At 49.0% G+C, this 17311-nt stretch overlaps 1 protein-coding gene across 1 annotated transcript; it reads left to right on the top strand.

Annotated features, from left to right (window-relative positions):
* The first annotated feature begins 13202 nt into the window (after nucleotides 1–13202).
* On the top strand, nucleotides 13203–15066 carry LOC141164660 (E3 ubiquitin/ISG15 ligase TRIM25-like). Its single transcript, XM_073650142.1, has one exon. The coding sequence runs from the start codon at nucleotides 13224–13226 to the stop codon at nucleotides 14829–14831; it is 1608 nt and encodes a 535-aa protein (XP_073506243.1). The 5' UTR covers nucleotides 13203–13223; the 3' UTR covers nucleotides 14832–15066.
* The last annotated feature ends 2245 nt before the right edge of the window (nucleotides 15067–17311 follow it).

The raw sequence follows: 17311 nt of genomic DNA, 5'->3' as shown, positions 1-17311 counted from the left end.
GCCGTCTGCTTAACCTCCGCTAGAGCCTAAAATTACGGGGAACCCCACGCCAATTTTTTTTTAAATAAATCCTTTATTTTAACACTAAATGACAAGTACAGTAATCAACACTGTCACTGTGCTTCTTATATGTGTGACTGACATGTTTCTATCTATCTAATCTATGTGTGATTCTCTATTCTTTCTATTCTAAATTGTTGGGTACACATGCTGAATTGCCGGCCGGCTTTTTTAAAGAGACGGTGCACGAAAACACTAATATTTTTTTAAATAAATCCTTTACACTAAATGACAAGTACAGTAATCAACACTGTCACTGTACTTCATATATATGTGACTGACATGTTTCTATCTATCTAATCTATGTGTGATTCTCTATTCTTTCTATTCTAAATTGTCGGGTACAGATGCTGAATTGCCGGCCGGCTTTCTTAAAGAGACGGTGCACGAAAACACTAATATTTTTTAAAATAAATCCTTTACACTAAATGACAAGTACAGTAAGCAACACTGTCACTGTACTTCATATATATGTGACTGACATGTTTCTATCTATCTAATCTATGTGTGAAGCTCTATTCTTTCTGTTGTAAATTGTCGGGTACTGGTGTATGCCGCTGATGAATTGCCGGCTTTTCATGTCATTCTACATTATTCTTAGTTGTTTTACTTCATGTAGAATTAACCTACAAGGAAAGAAAGGGTTTATTTTCATTCCGATATTTGTGTCCCATTGACTTGCATTGGTTTCCGGTATCGGAATCGGCGATATCCGATACTTTTTGGGTATCGGCCCGATCCAATCCGATACGATATTTCCTGATATCGGAAGGTATCGCTCAACACTATTACCGACAAATTAATCGAATAACACATAAAGATGCATACCCTTTGCCCCGTATAGAGGAATCCCTGGCTGCACTAAAATCTGCCAATTACTTCTCTACACTGGATCTCACTAGCAGGTACTGGCAAGTCTCTGTTGCTGAGGCAGACCGGGAGAAGACGGCCTTCATCACCCCAATGGGACTGTGCGAGTTCAATAGTATGCCGTTTGGACTCTGCAATGCACCCGGAACGTTCCAGAGGCTGATGGAGTGTTGCTTGGGACACCGGAACTTCGAGACAGTGCTGCTCTACCTGGATTACGTTATCGTGTACTCGAGGACATATGAGGACCATCTGAAGCACCTGGCGGAGGTATTTGAAGCATTGTCCCGGTATGGGATGAAACTAAAACCTTCTAAGTGCCACCTGCTCAAACAGAAGGTTCAGTACCTGGGACACGTAGTCAGCTCGGAGGGAGTAGCACCGGACCCGGAGAAGGTCACTGCCATCCAGAAGTGGCCTGAACCGAGAAGCATCAAAGAAGTACGGCAATTCCTGGGACTGGTCGGGTACTACAGGAGGTTCATAAAGGACTATACCAAAAAGGTAGCACCTGTACAAGACCTCCTGGTAGGACAGTCCAAAAGAGGAAAGAGTCCCCCATTCCAGTGGGGCAAAGAACAGGCCGAATCCTTTGCAGTAATGAAAGAAATCCTTACTGGTGAAGAAATCCTGGCTTACCCTGACTACAGCCAGTCTTTCCTGCTGTACACTGACGCCAGCAATGAGGGACTGGGAGCTGTGTTGTCCCAGAAGCAGAATAGAAGAGAGAAGGTAGTTGCGTATGCCAGCAGGAAGCTACGCCCTACCGAGAGGAACCCGGAGAACTACAGTTCCTTCAAGCTGGAGTTCCTGGCCTTGGTCAGGGCTATCACTGAAAGGTTCAAGCATTACCTAGCCTCAACTAAGTTTACAGCTTTTACTGACAACAATCCCTTGACACACCTGAAGACAGCCAGGTTGGGAGCCATGGAACAGCGTCAGGGAAGGACGCTGAATCCTCTACCCCATCACAGTTGGAAGGAGACTCAAGACAGTGACCCGGTTGTCAGCCTCATCAAAAGACTGATCACCCAGGAAGGTTCTCACCTGGAGAAGGATGCTCCTCCACAAGCCAAGCAACTGTGGAATGAGAGAAGCCAGCTGTTCATCTACAGAGAGAAGCTGTGCAGAAGGTATGTCCATTATGTTCCCCAATCAAACTGCAGGACACACAGATACAAGCAGCGTCAACCCCAAGACCCATGAAATGGTGTGGCAGATTGTTGTACCCAGAATGGATATCCAGATGATGTTGGAGGCCTACCACGATCAAGCAGGTCACTTTGGCTGGAAGAAGCTGGAAACCCTGCTGAAGGACCGGTTCTATTGGGTTGGAATGCGAAGTTCCATAGAAAGGTGGTGCCGGAATTGTGGGCCTTGTAGCCTCTGAAGGAAAGACTACGGCAGCCAGAAAGCACCCTTGCAGTCCATCAAAACAACCCAGCCCCTGGAGATTGTCGCTCTGGATCACGTCAAGCTGTCACCCAGCAGGTCAGGCTATTCCTATGCACTGACCATCGTGGATCACTATTCCCGGTTCCTGGTGGTAGCCCCTGTCAAGGACCTGACAGCAGAAACTGCAGCAAGAACGTTCCAAGCATACTTCTGCAGGCCCCATGGATACCCGGACAAAGTGCTGACGGATCAAGGCCCTGCCTTTGAAGCCGAGCTGTTTAAAGAATTCTGTCATCTGTATGGGTGCAAGAAGATCCGGACTACGCTGTATCACCCTCAGACCAATGGTTTGTGTGAGAAAATGAACAACATTGTCATAGACCTGCTGAAAACCTTACCCTTGGAAGAAAGGAATCAGTGGCCAGACAAACTACCTGACCTGGTAGATCTGTACAATCACATACCTGTGAGTTCTACAAATTTTACCCCAGCGTACCTCATGAGAGCAAGACCCGGAAAGTTGCCCATGGACCTGGAACTCGGAGTGGTAGAACCTGAAGCAGATATGTCCACTGAAGACTGGGATACAAATTGGCAAGAATAGTACAGGAGAGTACAGGCCTGTGTCGAAGACAGTCTAAACAGAGTAAGGGAAAAACAAGAAGAACAGTACAATAAACATGCACCAGCAGAACCCTTGACACCTGGAGAGATAGTGCTAAAGCGGAAGAGAAGAAGTCACAAGCTCGATGGGAAAGAGAGCCCTACACAATGCTGAACTCCAGATTTGACAACAGTAAAACTTGCCTGATTAGCAAGGATGGAGGTAAAACGACCGCTACAGTCTCAAGAGACCATTTGAAAGTGTGCCCAGATCTACTGAAGACAACAGAGGAAGAAGTACCTCCTATAGCACCGGAAGAACCCAAGGAAGAAGTGCTTCACACAGTTCTAGGAGATTTCCCTGCGGACTGGCCTTAACTTGATGGAGCAGTTATAATACCGGTGATACACTTCTATCAACAACCAGAAGAAGCTGTAAGCGCCCTGGGTGAGCCTGCTCAGGAACAGGAAGAGTCCCCAGTAAGAAGAGAAGCACCAGTTGAAGCAGAACCTGAAAGCCCAGTGGACAGTGCACTTGCCAGTTCCATAGAGAGATTAAGGCAGTTCTACAATCTACCATCACGTACACCTGCGAGATTAACAGAGAGTGCATGCACAGACCCTAATAACACCCCAGTGCTACGAAGGTCCACACGCAGCACACAAGGACAAATCCCTGCCAGGTTTAGGGAATAAGAATGAAGCGCCTACCATTGTAAATAGTTACCCAGTGGGTTTTGCATATTGTTTATGTTAGAACCTTGCTGTTAGGTTTTTTTTCCTTTGCTGGTCACATGACTTTGTTGGCCTATTTAATCCTGCTCCGCCCTTCTGGCTTTGCTGGACTTCATTGTATATCTACTTTCTAGCTAGCCTGTGCTCTGTATCTAACTCTGTTAGTTTGCTTGGTCTACGGACCTCTATGTTCTATCTTTTTTGTTTGTTCGTCTGTCTGCTACTATTTCTGTTAGGAGGTGTCCCATATTCCTCCCAGTCCTTAGTACTTGTAGGGATTCCCTCCCCACATCTATAGGTCTTCGTACAGACTAGATTAGGACTTTAGCAGGTCTGATCGCAGGATCAGGTTCCCTGTTACATCGTAGGGATTCAGCTGAGTCTTATAGTAGGGACAGATCTCCTCTCTTTCCTTAGCTTTGGTAGCAGAACATAACAGTAAGTCCAGCCTGTAAATTCTCTAAGGAAAGATTTTTTTTTGTTCCATCATGGTGTCGGTTCAGGATTTGGCTAAACACCTGCAGGGACTCTCTCTGGAAGTGGCCGAGCTCCGTCAGCACGTGAGTAACTGTCCTGGAGCATATTTCTTGGAGCCTAAGGTATGTTTGCCGGATTTATTTTTTGGTGAACATCGAGAATTTTTTTCATTTAAAAATGCTTGCTTATTGTATTTTCGTTTGAGACCCAAGTCCTCTGGGGATGAATCCCAGCGCGTAGGGTTCATAATGTCACTTTTGCGCAAAGAGCCTCAGGAGTGGGCCTTTTCTTTGCAACCTAGTGATTCATGCTTCAGATCAGTGGATAGTTTTTTTTCTGCTTTGGGACTATTATATGATGATCCTGACCGTGTCGCATCAGCTGAGACTGAGTTGAGACGTCTAAAACAAGGATCGGGTAATGTGGAAAAATATTGTACACATTTTCGTCGTTGGTCCACTCAAACAGGGTGGAACGATTCTGCTCTGAAAAGTCTATTTCTTGCTGGGCTCAGTGAAAGGGTTAAAGACCTGCTAATTGCTTATCCTACACCTGAGGATTTGCAACAGGCTATGCAATTAGCTATACGGGTGGATAGAAGACTGCGTGCTAGGGTTAATGAGAGCAAATCCTCTGCTATGTCAGTTTCTGGTTATGATAATGTGTGTACTGACAGTGGTGAGCCGATGGAGATTGGATCGGTGGCACCTCGCTCTCAAGAAAAAGACCGTCGTTTTTCGGAAGGCTTGTGCTTCTATTGTGGAAAATCTGGTCATTTGATTAAAGGCTGTGAGCTTCGGATGAAGAAAGAAAAAAAAATGGTCAGTCACGCCCGTATTGCCTGTTTAAATTCCAAGGGTATATTTTTAGCTGCTTCCACGATTGCTCAGGAAAAATTAATGGAATTTCGGGTGTTTGTTGATTGCGGGTCTACACTGAATGTAATTGATGGGGGATTCGTGGAAAAACTCAATTTAAAACCTGAACCTTTATCATCCCCCATTGCTGTGGTTTCTGTGGATGGCTCCCCTTTGAAGAATATTACTCTCAAGGTCAGTGAATTTCCTCTCACTATTAATGGTGTTCACCATGAGAAATTGGATTTGGTAGTGTTGAATAACTTGCCTTCTCCAGTAATATTGGGTTTGCCCTGGTTAAAATTTCACAATCCTGTACTGGATTGGTCTACCAGTGAAATTAAATCCTGGAGCCATAAATGTTATGACAAGTGTTGTAATGGGCGTATTGCAGCTTTGGATAGGGGAGAATTGCCTGTTCCTATTCAGGATTTTTGGAGAGTTTTTTCTGAGAAGGAATCGCAGGTTTTGCCTCCCCATAGAGACTATGATTGTTCTATTGAATTTGTCCCTGGAGCGACTCTTCCTAAAAGTCGTTTATTTAACCTTACTATTCCTGAGAGGAAGGCTTTGGAGGAATACATACAGACAAGTTTGGCCGCCGGTCACATTAGGCCCTCTAAGTCTCCTGTGGCGGTTGGATTTTTTTTTGTAAAAAAAAGGACGGCGGTTTACGTCCTTGTCTGGATTTTCGTGAGATTAACAAAATTACGGTACGCAATCCTTACCCACTGCCATTGATTCCTGATCTGTTTAACCAGTTATTGGGGGCCAAGTGGTTCTCTAAAATTGACCTTAAGGGGGCATACAATCTGTTGCGCATGAAGGAGGGTGATGAATGGAAGACTACTTTGATAGGAAACGACAGGAGGTTTTGTTCGCTGTTGGTGACATGGTTTGGTTGTCCTCTAGGAATCTGCGGTTGAGGATTCCTTCTAAGAAATTGGGTCCCAAGTTTGTAGGGCCCTTTAAGGTGCTTCAGGTTGTCAACCAATCTGCTGTTAGGTTGGAGGTTCCTACCTCCTGGAGAATTAATCCGGTCTTTCATGTCTCTCTGTTAAAAAAAGCTGTTGTGTCGGATGGTGACGCCTCTGCCTCTGTTCCTCCGGTGGTGGAGGACGGGGAATATGAAATTTCTCGCATCCTTGACTCTAGACGGTATAGAGGTAGTTTGCAGTATCTTGTGGCCTGGAAAGGTTTCGGACCCGAGGATAACTCTTGGGTGAGGTCAGATGATGTTTCCGCGTCCAGACTTATCAGAGCGTTTCACAGGAGATTTCCTGATAAGCCTGGTCCTAGGGGATCCGGAGGATCCTCTTAGAAGGGGGGGTACTGTTAGAACCTTGCTGTTAGTTTTTTTTTCCTTTGCTGGTCACATGACTTTGTTGGCCTATTTAATCCTGCTCCGCCCTTCTGGCTTTGCTGGACTTCATTGTATATCTACTTTCTAGCTAGCCTGTGCTCTGTATCTAACTCTGTTAGTTTGCTTGGTCTACGGACCTCTATGTTCTATCTTTTTTGTTTGTTCGTCTGTCTGCTACTATTTCTGTTAGGAGGTGTCCCATATTCCTCCCAGTCCTTAGTACTTGTAGGGATTCCCTCCCCACATCTATAGGTCTTCGTACAGACTAGATTAGGACTTTAGCAGGTCTGATCGCAGGATCAGGTTCCCTGTTACATCGTAGGGATTCAGCTGAGTCTTATAGTAGGGACAGATCTCCTCTCTTTCCTTAGCTTTGGTAGCAGAACATAACAGTTTATTGTGTAAACTGAAATTAATGTGTGCCTGTGACGCGCCCCCTGGGCCAGTGTTGTTTGGGGAATACCCGGAGCCGGATCAGATGGGGGTTGTAGTCTCCGAGTGGCGGTGACCCGGTCCGTGCCCAGGGTGTCAAGCTCTGTGTGTGGCAGTCCTTATAGATGTTACTAGATGTTCTTTTATGTCGACTACGCCACCCGTTGAATTGCGGTCAATACGGCCGCCGCTGCAGCAGGGTCCGCTGAGGCTGGTGATGTGTGTGCAGCTCAGGTAGTATAACCCCCAACGGGAGGGGTATAGCATCAGGGGGTCAGGTGTAGAGGATGGTGGTTGTGGAGGTGCAGTGAGGATGGTAATGAGACTCAGAGTCGGGCTGTGCAGTTCAGGGTCTTTACTTACTGCTGTTATGCTGGTCACTCCGGCCTTGAGTGACCGCCTGAGCCGTGCTGCGTCCACCAGGTCCTGGACTCGGCCAACTCCCAAGTAATTCTGGAGCGTGATCCTGAGCTCCCTTTCTGACGTTCCTTCTCTCTGGCCTTCCCCACCAGGGATCCACCTAAGTCCGGCTCCCTCGGGCCTCTTGTTGGTAAACCCTTGTCTCTGGGTTCCCTGACCCTATTCTTGGTTTGCCTTCCGGGTGGATTTAGTGGGTGGTCGTGGCAGATCCTGCCCACGACCTCCGGTCTCTGGCTAAGGATTAGTGCCCTCCACCAGCTTGGGATCCGGTACCCTTGTGCCAACTCTTCACCCTCTGGTCTAATTTTGGGTTCTTGGAGTTCCCTCTTCTCCCCCTCTGGGTCCTTCTTTCTCCTCTCTCTCTCTCTTGGCCTTGGAGCTGGCTGAGCTGCTCTGCTTCTCTGACTCAACTCTGACAGACTGACCCTGATCTAAGATGGTTCCCACCTTATATACTCCCTCTATGTGTGAGCTCAGGTGACCAGCACCCAATGAGCTCCTAGCATTACCCAGACTGCTCCCCCTATCTGCCCCTACACTACTGGGATGTTCCACCCCCCTCCCACTCCAGCCAGGGACAGACACTGTCGTACCTGCACATTTCTCTAGTGGGAGTACCATTGGTCTGTCCCCCGGAAATGGGATGTGTGTAGTGCATGCAGCCTACTGAGCTCAGTTCCACACTCCATCCTTACCCGGGAGTGGAATACCACACCTCTGGCTTGAGGTGTAATACCCCTGTAGCAGCCGAATCCTCAGGGTGCTACATTCCCCCCTGGTAAATCACAGCACGTCCTCGGGCTGTTAAAGATAAAAACATCCAAAACATACAATTATTTTTCATAAACATCAACATATAAACATATAAAACATCATATATATATCAGCAATAAAACGTTTTCATAAATAACATTCTTGTAAACATTCCTGTCGCTGGTTCCTCCGGTCACGGTGCAACTTGTGACCGGGTAAAGTGCGACAGTCTCTTAAAGAAAATGGTTTCCTATAAAACCGGTAGGGGGCGCCTTAGGAAGCGCAACTATGTACAAAGGGGATATGGCCGCTCTCAGTCCTCGGCCAGGTATTAGGAACTAGGGACACACGGGCATCAGTTCACACTTTGACCCAACGGGGAACATATTTTAAATAAGTAACAGTTCTTGGTACCCCGACGGGCAACTTTATACAGTCTCTCTCTACCGTACTTCAACGACGGCGTCCTCCTGCTCTTTCTTGTTGGTTGGTTTCAGTTTCAGACCCGTCCGGGTCCTCTTGCTCCTCCTCACACCGCAGCTCCTCCTCCGTCAGGCGATGCACATGGAGGGCGTAGGGTCCTTTGGCACACTTGTGCCGGGTGAACATGACCTCGTCCCCTACATACAGGTCACGACCTCTGTGTCCCTCCGGCAGATGGCTTTCTACGTCTCTGCGGGTCACAAAGACGTCGCCGGGGGTATGATGGTCTCTAATGAAGCCCCACCCATGCTGCATGTTGAATTTTATCACAGTCCCGGTGGAAGGGGGACCATGAGCTGCACGGGGATTCCTCCTGGTCCGGCTCTTCTGCTCCGCGCTCCTTGTCTGTGCTTGCTGTTCCCGGACCCGCCTCTCTCTCCGCTCCCTCTCGAAGACTTCGAGCTGCTGCCGGCAGCACTCTGCACGCTCCGCTGCGGCCGCCCGAGTCTCCTGAGTGAACCCCATGAGGTCTTCTCCGGTGGGGTCCCACTCAAACTGTGCCTCCTCTAGCGGGGGTGAGGTCCTCTTTACAGGCTTCGGAGCCGGAATCAGGGGCTCGCACATGGGCCTTGCTCTCTGGAGTTCCAGCTGAATGTACTCCTGGGGCCATATGAAGGGCTGCCCATCCGGGCACGTATGCTGGGCAAATAGATTTTCACCCAGGTGCGGCACTCTAGATGTTGAGGGCGCGTTGATGGTAGCGGCGCCCGGGTTGACCAGGCCTTGCGACCAGGCTTGGGGCACCCTAAAGGCAAAGGGCACCGTAAGAACGGCGGCGCCCTGGGTTACTCGGCCCTGCGACCAGGCCGGTGGCTCCGCGGAGGTAGGGGGCGCTGTTGGAATTGCGGCGCCCGGAGGTACTAGACCTTGCGACCAGGCCGATGGTATTTCCTGCTTTGCCGCGCTCAGGGTCGAAGCGCGTGACGTCACAGGGGTCGCGGCCGCGGGTTCCGGTTGAGGCCTAGTCTGCGGCGGTGACGATGCAGCGACGGGCACGGCAGGGGGAATTTCGGGCTCTGCGACGGGGAGCTGGGGCAGGCACGCGGTTTCCCGGCTCGGGGTAGAGACGTCCCCTTTACCTGCCTCCATTCGTTCAGCTCCCTTCTCGGCGAAGTCTCCGGCCTTGAGTCCTCCTGCACCATCCTCAGAGGCGGTCTGTCTCCTCGTCTCGGGTGGCGTGCTCCGTTGACGGGTTCCGGTCTGCTGGGCCATCTCTCGGCTCCACTCCGCCAACGTCTCTCGCTGTACCCGGGCCATCCTCCGTGCGAGGCCCTCCAGCGCGGTCTGTGCACACTCCCGGTCTCGGGGGAGCTGTGCCAGGATCTCCACTAAGCCTAGTGGGGTTGTTGCTTGCAGCAGGCTCCTGACCACTGGGTCGGTGCTGCCTGACTCTCCCTCCATCTCCGGGTAGGCTCTCTCTGGACTACTCTCCAGACTTCTTGTCTCCGGGTGCGCTCTCTCCAGACTCCTCCAGGCTGCACCCATCTTCTCTCTCTTGTTCTGTCTCCGCCCACATTGAAGGTGGTCCCGGGGCAACTTTGTGATTGTCAGTTCCAGGGGCAGTTCTCTTACGCTGATGGACACTTCCAGCATCACAGTCTCTGTTGGTGGGCGCGGTTTCCGCTTTTGGCGCCATTCTTCGACCTGGCCCACGATGGGAGGTGGCCTTTTGCCACCCTCTGGCACGCCCATAATGGCGTCCGCTCTTCCAAGGCGGGAAATCTTTGGAAATGGAGGGAATCGTCTCCCAGTGGCGGGAAACTCCATGGATGGCGGGAAAAAGCTGCAAATGGCGGACAACCGGCGGGAAACGACCTGTGATGGGGTCCGTTGGCGGGGACCCTCCGGAACCGACGGGAGACTTCTTTTTAAGGTAACGGTGAACTTTTCTTCAGGCACGCAGTACCCGGTTGTTGCGGGCACGTTATCCTGCCGACTACGCCAAAGTTGACGCGCCCCCTGGGCCAGTGTTGCTTGGGGAATACCCGGAGCCGGATCAGATGGGGGTTGTAGTCTCCGAGTGGCGGTGACCCGGTCCGTGCCCAGGGTGTCAAGCTCTGTGTGTGGCAGTCCTTATAGATGTTACTAGATGTTCTTTTATGTCGACTACGCCACCCGTTGAATTGCGGTCAATACGGCCGCCGCTGCAGCAGGGTCCGCTGAGGCTGGTGATGTGTGTGCAGCTCAGGTAGTATAACCCCCAACGGGAGGGGTATAGCCTCAGGGGGTCAGGTGTAGAGGATGGTGGTTGTGGAGGTGCAGTGAGGATGGTAATGAGACTCAGAGTCGGGCTGTGCAGTTCAGGGTCTTTACTTACTGCTGTTATGCTGGTCACTCCGGCCTTGAGTGACCGCCCGAGCCGTGCTGCGTCCACCAGGTCCTGGACTCGGCCAACTCCCAAGTAATTCTGGAGCGTGATCCTGAGCTCCCTTTCTGACGTTCCTTCTCTCTGGCCTTCCCCACCAGGGATCCACCTAAGTCCGGCTCCCTCGGGCCTCTTGTTGGTAAACCCTTGTCTCTGGGTTCCCTGACCCTATTCTTGGTTTGCCTTCCGGGTGGATTTAGTGGGTGGTCGTGGCAGATCCTGCCCACGACCTCCGGTCTCTGGCTAAGGATTAGTGCCCTCCACCAGCTTGGGATCCGGTACCCTTGTGCCAACTCTTCACCCTCTGGTCTAATTTTGGGTTCTTGGAGTTCCCTCTTCTCCCCCTCTGGGTCCTTCTTTCTCCTCTCTCTCTCTCTTGGCCTTGGAGCTGGCTGAGCTGCTCTGCTTCTCTGACTCAACTCTGACAGACTGACCCTGATCTAAGATGGTTCCCACCTTATATACTCCCTCTATGTGTGAGCTCAGGTGACCAGCACCCAATGAGCTCCTAGCATTACCCAGACTGCTCCCCCTATCTGCCCCTACACTACTGGGATGTTCCACCCCCCTCCCACTCCAGCCAGGGACAGACACTGTCGTACCTGCACATTTCTCTAGTGGGAGTACCATTGGTCTGTCCCCCGGAAATGGGATGTGTGTAGTGCATGCAGCCTACTGAGCTCAGTTCCACACTCCATCCTTACCCGGGAGTGGAATACCACACCTCTGGCTTGAGGTGTAATACCCCTGTAGCAGCCGAATCCTCAGGGTGCTACACCTGTAGTTACCCGTCAGTGTACAGAGACTTGTAGGCTGAGGACTGTGAGCAGCCAAGAACTGATCTTGTAAATAGTTGCACTCATCAAAAGTGCCCCCCTTTTATAAGACCACAGAACAAAAACCCGTTTGGCGTGGCCGAAGACGTGGTCCAGCAGCTGGATCACTTATGCCCTGTAGCCACGCCCAGGGCCTACGTTGAGGGTTTTCAGGTGGGTCCCTCATGTTCTTTCTTCGGTGAAATGGACACCTGGTAACGGGACTTACTGTAACTTAATTATTGTTATTATTATAATTGTTATTATTGTTGTAACCTGTTAAAAAATGCTTCAGTCCAGGAGTACTGAATTGTACTAGGGGAGAATGTGGCACCCTGCTGTTCACAGGTACCACAGGACCAAGGGTGCATGGACGGAATTCTCCACAAGAGGCCCTCATTACATACAAACACTTCCACCCTTCCACCTCACACCACCAGAGGGAGCCCGTTAGGGATATATATATGGAGGGTGGAGCCAGGCAGTTCAGTTTTAGTTAGTCTGAGAGAGCGTGCTGATGCTGAGAGCAGCGAAGACGCAGCACGTCTGCTGCTGAGTTCTGAGGGCCCCGAGTGTGGCCGAAGGCAAAAGGAGAGAGGAGCTGAGGGGGCAGAGGAGCATCATAGGCTCACCCCGATATACAAACCGGACAGCGGGTCCGCGCCTACAGGGTCCCTTTATACCCAGTAGGGATCACCGGCATTCCAGGAGGACTACAAGTCCCTGGCCGACCTGAAGCTAGACCCATTACAGGACCAGGAGCCATGAAAGCCCCGGCGCCCAGGGATAGTGGTTGCCAGCAGAAGGTCCTACTACCGAGCGACAGGTGAAGGAACAGCACGACACATAAGCTAGGCCCAGTTGCAGGCTGGCCAGGAGCATACAGAGAGGCAGACGCGGACCAGGAGGCCTTATACCCGCTCACTGGGGGAGAAGTCCTGAAGTGCACCCATCCTACCGAGTACCCTGGACCGTACCTGACATCCGCACCAGTAAAGGTATTGAAGCAAATCCCATCTCTCTGTCAGTTACTCCTGCTGCGCCATCCCGCCTGCACTACAAGCCCCAGCATCACCATTCATCACCAAACTCCACACTGCCCCGGGGGCCCGCTCCGCCTGTGGGGAGCAGAAACATCCCAGCTGCCATCCCATCACTCCCGGAGGTCTGCAGCAGCGCTGGTAATCCTTACCAGGTACCACAGGTGGCGTCACGAACTCTATAAATCCCATATAAATAATCCCCCCCCTTTTATTGACCGCCCTGGGTCACGGACCGGGCCAGCCACTGTGACATATTCCCCCGGCATCTACCGGCCCGGCACCGGGTACCCCACGGCCCAGGGGGCGCATCAGGTGTCTCCCTGCTCCACCGCAGGGCTTAATTGTATTGTTGTATTGCGCGGGGCAACCATACACTCTGCCCCCCTTCCCGGTAGCTATGCTACTGTGTACATATTCATACATGATATATATATAGAGGACTGAATACCTGTTACAAATCTGCCTCTCCCTGTGTCTATATAGCTGAAACCCGACCTCAACTGTCTAAGTATCAGATAATTGTAGTTTCATTTGACTTTAACTCTGTCAGCCATGGCGTCTGCTGATCTGAGAGACGAGCTGCTCTGCTCCATCTGTCTGAGCACTTATACAGATCCTGTAATGCTGAGATGTGGACACAACTTCTGCCGGGTCTGTATTGATCGTGCGCTGGATACACAGGACGAGTCTGGAGTTTATTCCTGTCCTGAATGTAGAAAAAGGTTTCTGGAGCGGCCGGCACTGATGAGGAACATAAATCTTCATAATGTCGCAGAACGTTTCCTGATTACTCAGCAAGAACAAGAGGAGATTACCGGGATCTGCTGCACTTACTGTGTGGACTCTCCTGTACCTGCTGTTAGACCCTGTCTACACTGTGAGGCTTCTCTGTGTGATAAACACCTGAGGTCTCACAGCAAATCACCAGAACACGTCTTATCTGATCCCAGCACTTCTCTGGAGAAAAGGAAATGTTCTGTCCATAAGAAGATCCTGGAATATTACTGCACTGAGGACGCGGCTTGTATCTGTGCGTCCTGCAGTTTGATTGGGGAACATAATGGACATAAAATGGAGTCACTGGATGAGGCCTCTGAGAAGAAAAAGAAAAAATTGAGAAATGTTCTTCAGAAACTAACCACAAAAAGAGAGGATACTGAGGAAAGAGTCCGGAGTGTGGAGGAGCGCTGGAGAAAAGCTCAAGAAAAAGCATCTGGAGAAGCCGAGAGAGTCACTGCCCTGTGTACAGACATCAGGAGACGGGTGGACGACCTGGAGAAGAAGGTCCTGAGTGAGATCTCCAGGCAGGAAAAGGAAGAGTCACTGTCACTGTCTGCTCGGATCCATCAGCTGGAGATAAAGAAGGACGAGCTGTCCAGGAAGATGAGACACATTGAGGAGCTGTGTAACATGACGGATCCACTGACTGTCTTACAGGAACCAGACACCGGTGACTTGTGTGATCCTGAGGAGGACGGAGGTGATGAGGACACAGGGGGACATGATAAACAGCCCCATGATGGAGATGACCTGGATGTGGCTGTGATCTCACACACATTACACACATTATGTGACGTAATAACAGGTATAAGGAGCGGGATCTATGTGGAGGATCCTGCAGACATATTACTGGATGTAAACACAGCTGATAATAATCTCCTTATATCAGACGACCTGAAAACTGCAACCTGGACACGAGAGAAGCAGAAACGTCCAGAAACAGCAGAGAGATTCCAGTATAATCAGGTGATGAGCAGGAGGGGATTTACCTCAGGACGACATTACTGGGATGTGGAGAGCAGTAGATCAGGGTGGTGGAGGGTGGGGATGTGTTATCCCAGTATAGACAGGAGGGGAGGTCAGTCACTGATTGGAGATAATGACAAGTCCTGGGGTTTAAGGAGGAGATATAATAATCAGTATTCAGTGATACATGACAGTAATGTGATCCGGTTAGCTGACAAGATCTCCAGTGATAGATTCAAGATATGTCTGGATTATGAGGCCGGGCAGTTGTCCTTTTATGAGCTGTGTGACCCCATCAGACACTTACACACCTTCACTGCCACCTTCTCCGAGCCCCTTCATGCTGCATTATATGTATGGGAAGGTTCTATAAAGATATTAGGGAGAAGAAGGAACTGGAAGAAACCATCATAATATAAGAAACTGGCGATAAAGAATCTAATAATGATGGGATCATATTACTTTTGCTGATAATCAGTTGTTAATATTATATCCTGATCATATATCTATACGCTGCTTATAATTCCCTCTCAGTTACTAGAAGACATTTCCATCCCATCGCGCTGTTGTTCTACAATGGAATCTGTGATCAGATGTTCCTCAGTTTTCTACATAAATGAGGCGGCTAGTAAAGGTCAGATGAGCTGTTCTTCACAACATAATCCTGGGAAATTACTGACTTGTTATCTGACCTACTTGAATAATCTGCCCAACAATTTGTAAGGAGATTTATTAGTCTCCGATAGTCAGAAATTTTCCATTTGTCAATCTGATGAATGATAACATAAAAGAACAGGTCAAGTTCTATCTGACTCTCTGTGATCATCTGGTGACATAATTGATTACTGTCCTCCATTAGTAACTGGGATTGGGGTGGAATATCTATTTCTTGGTCTTGGTCGTACTGATTGTACCTTACCTCCTATATGTTCTTCTTTCGGAGGAATATGATTTATAAATCTGTATTAAAAATTCTTCATAGAAAGTCCAAAATTACTGTCTGTGAGCAAACACACAAGGAGAAATTTGTTAAAAATAAAAAATAGAATTCTGTACAATATTAGTTATTTATTTTATTATTATTCTTGAATATGGTGGAATTGTGACACTATACCCGGCCACCTGCAGTCGGGTCAGATCTATAGTACTGAGCAAACGATTTAGGCAGATGTGGAAAAAAGTAAGAATGTGAAAAAGTGATATCTGTGCTCTCATTGTGGTCAGTGACGTGCAGAGGAAAGAAGAAAAGCCGGATAAATACAACCATGTACTGTAATGGCCACTTGTCACTTGGGTTGTGATTTCCCCCACAACTATGGCAAGGTTGTGGGGGAAATGTGGCAGTATTAATATTCATTAGAATGAGCCCTAGTAAGGGCTGTTGTTGCAGATTTCAGAAATAAATGTGATGTGGAATCTCATATAATAACATATAATACGTACAGTGCATTGTGAAAGTATTTGGCCCCCTTGAACTTTTCTACCTTTTGCCACATTTCTGGCTTCAAACATAAAGATATAAAATTCTTATTTTTGAGGGAAGAATCAACAACAAGTGGGACACAATCGTGAAGTGGAACGAAATTTATTGGATATTTTAAACTTTTTTAACAAATTAAAAACTGAAAAGTGGGGCGTGCAATATTATTCAACCCCCTTGAGTTAATACTTTGTAGCACCAACTTTTGCTGCGATTACAGCTGCAAGTCGCTTGGGGTATGTCTCTATCAGTTTTGCACATCGAGAGGCGGAAATTCTTGCCCATTCTTCCTTGCAAAACAGCTCGAGCTCATTGAGGTTGGATGGAGGGCGTTTGTGAACATTCTAACACCTGGATACGTTTATTTTTGAACCATTCCATTGTAGATTTTGCTTTATGTTTGGGATCATTGCCTTGTTGGAAGATAAATCTCCTTCCCAGTCTCTGGTCTTTGTAGACTCCAACAGGTTTTCTTCCAGAATGGTCCTGTATTTGGCTCCGTCCATATTCCCATCAATTTTAACCATCTTCCTTGTCCCTGCTGAAGAAAAGCAGGCCCAAACCATGATGCTGCCACCTCCATGTTTGACAGTGGGGATGGTGTTTTGAGGGTGATGAGCTGTGTTGCTTTTACGCCAAACATATCGTTTTGCATTGTGGCCAAAAAGTTCGATTTTGGTTTCATCTGACCAGAGCACCTTAGTCCACATGTTTGGTGTGTCTCCCAGGTGGCTTGTGGCAAACTTCAAACAAGACTTTTTATGGATATCTTTGAGAAATAGCTTTCTTCTTGCCACTCTTCCAAAAAGGCCAGATTTGTGCAGTGTACAACTGATTGTTGTCCTATGGACAGACTTTCCCACCTCAGCTGTAGATCTCTGCAGTTCATCCAGAGTGATCATGGGCCTTTTGGCTGCATCTCTGATCAGTCTTATCCTTGTTCAAGATGAAAGTTTAGAGGCATGGCCGGGTCTTGGTAGATTTGCAGTGGTCTGATACTCCTTCCATTTCAATATGATCGCTTGCACAGTGCTCCTTGAGATGTTTAAAACTTGGGAAATCTTTTTGTATCCAAATCCGGCTTTAAACTTCGCTACAACAGTATCTCGGACCTGCCTGGTGTGTTCCTTGGTCTTCATGATGCTCTCTGCACTTGAAACAGAACTGACGCGCCCCCTGGGCCTTGGAGTACTCGGTAGCCGGGCCGGTCGATGCTGGGGGATGTCACAGTGGCGGTGACCCGGTCCGTGACCCAGGGCGGTCAATAAAAGGGGGGAAATAAAGAAAAGGGGAATATTGATTTTATAGTTTAATGTTCCTGATGCCACCTGTGATATGCGGCTACATAACGGGACCCCATTCTGTGTGCCTTCCTCGGTCGTCTTCCTGCACTGGCTCTCACCCTCCTGCCCTG

Source organism: Phyllobates terribilis, unplaced genomic scaffold, assembly GCF_046119375.1.
Source record: "Phyllobates terribilis strain yellow unplaced genomic scaffold, ASM4611937v1 Scaffold_10__3_contigs__length_209671492, whole genome shotgun sequence".
NCBI classification, from domain to species: Eukaryota; Metazoa; Chordata; class Amphibia; order Anura; family Dendrobatidae; genus Phyllobates; species Phyllobates terribilis.
This window is presented reverse-complemented; position numbering and strand designations above follow the sequence as displayed.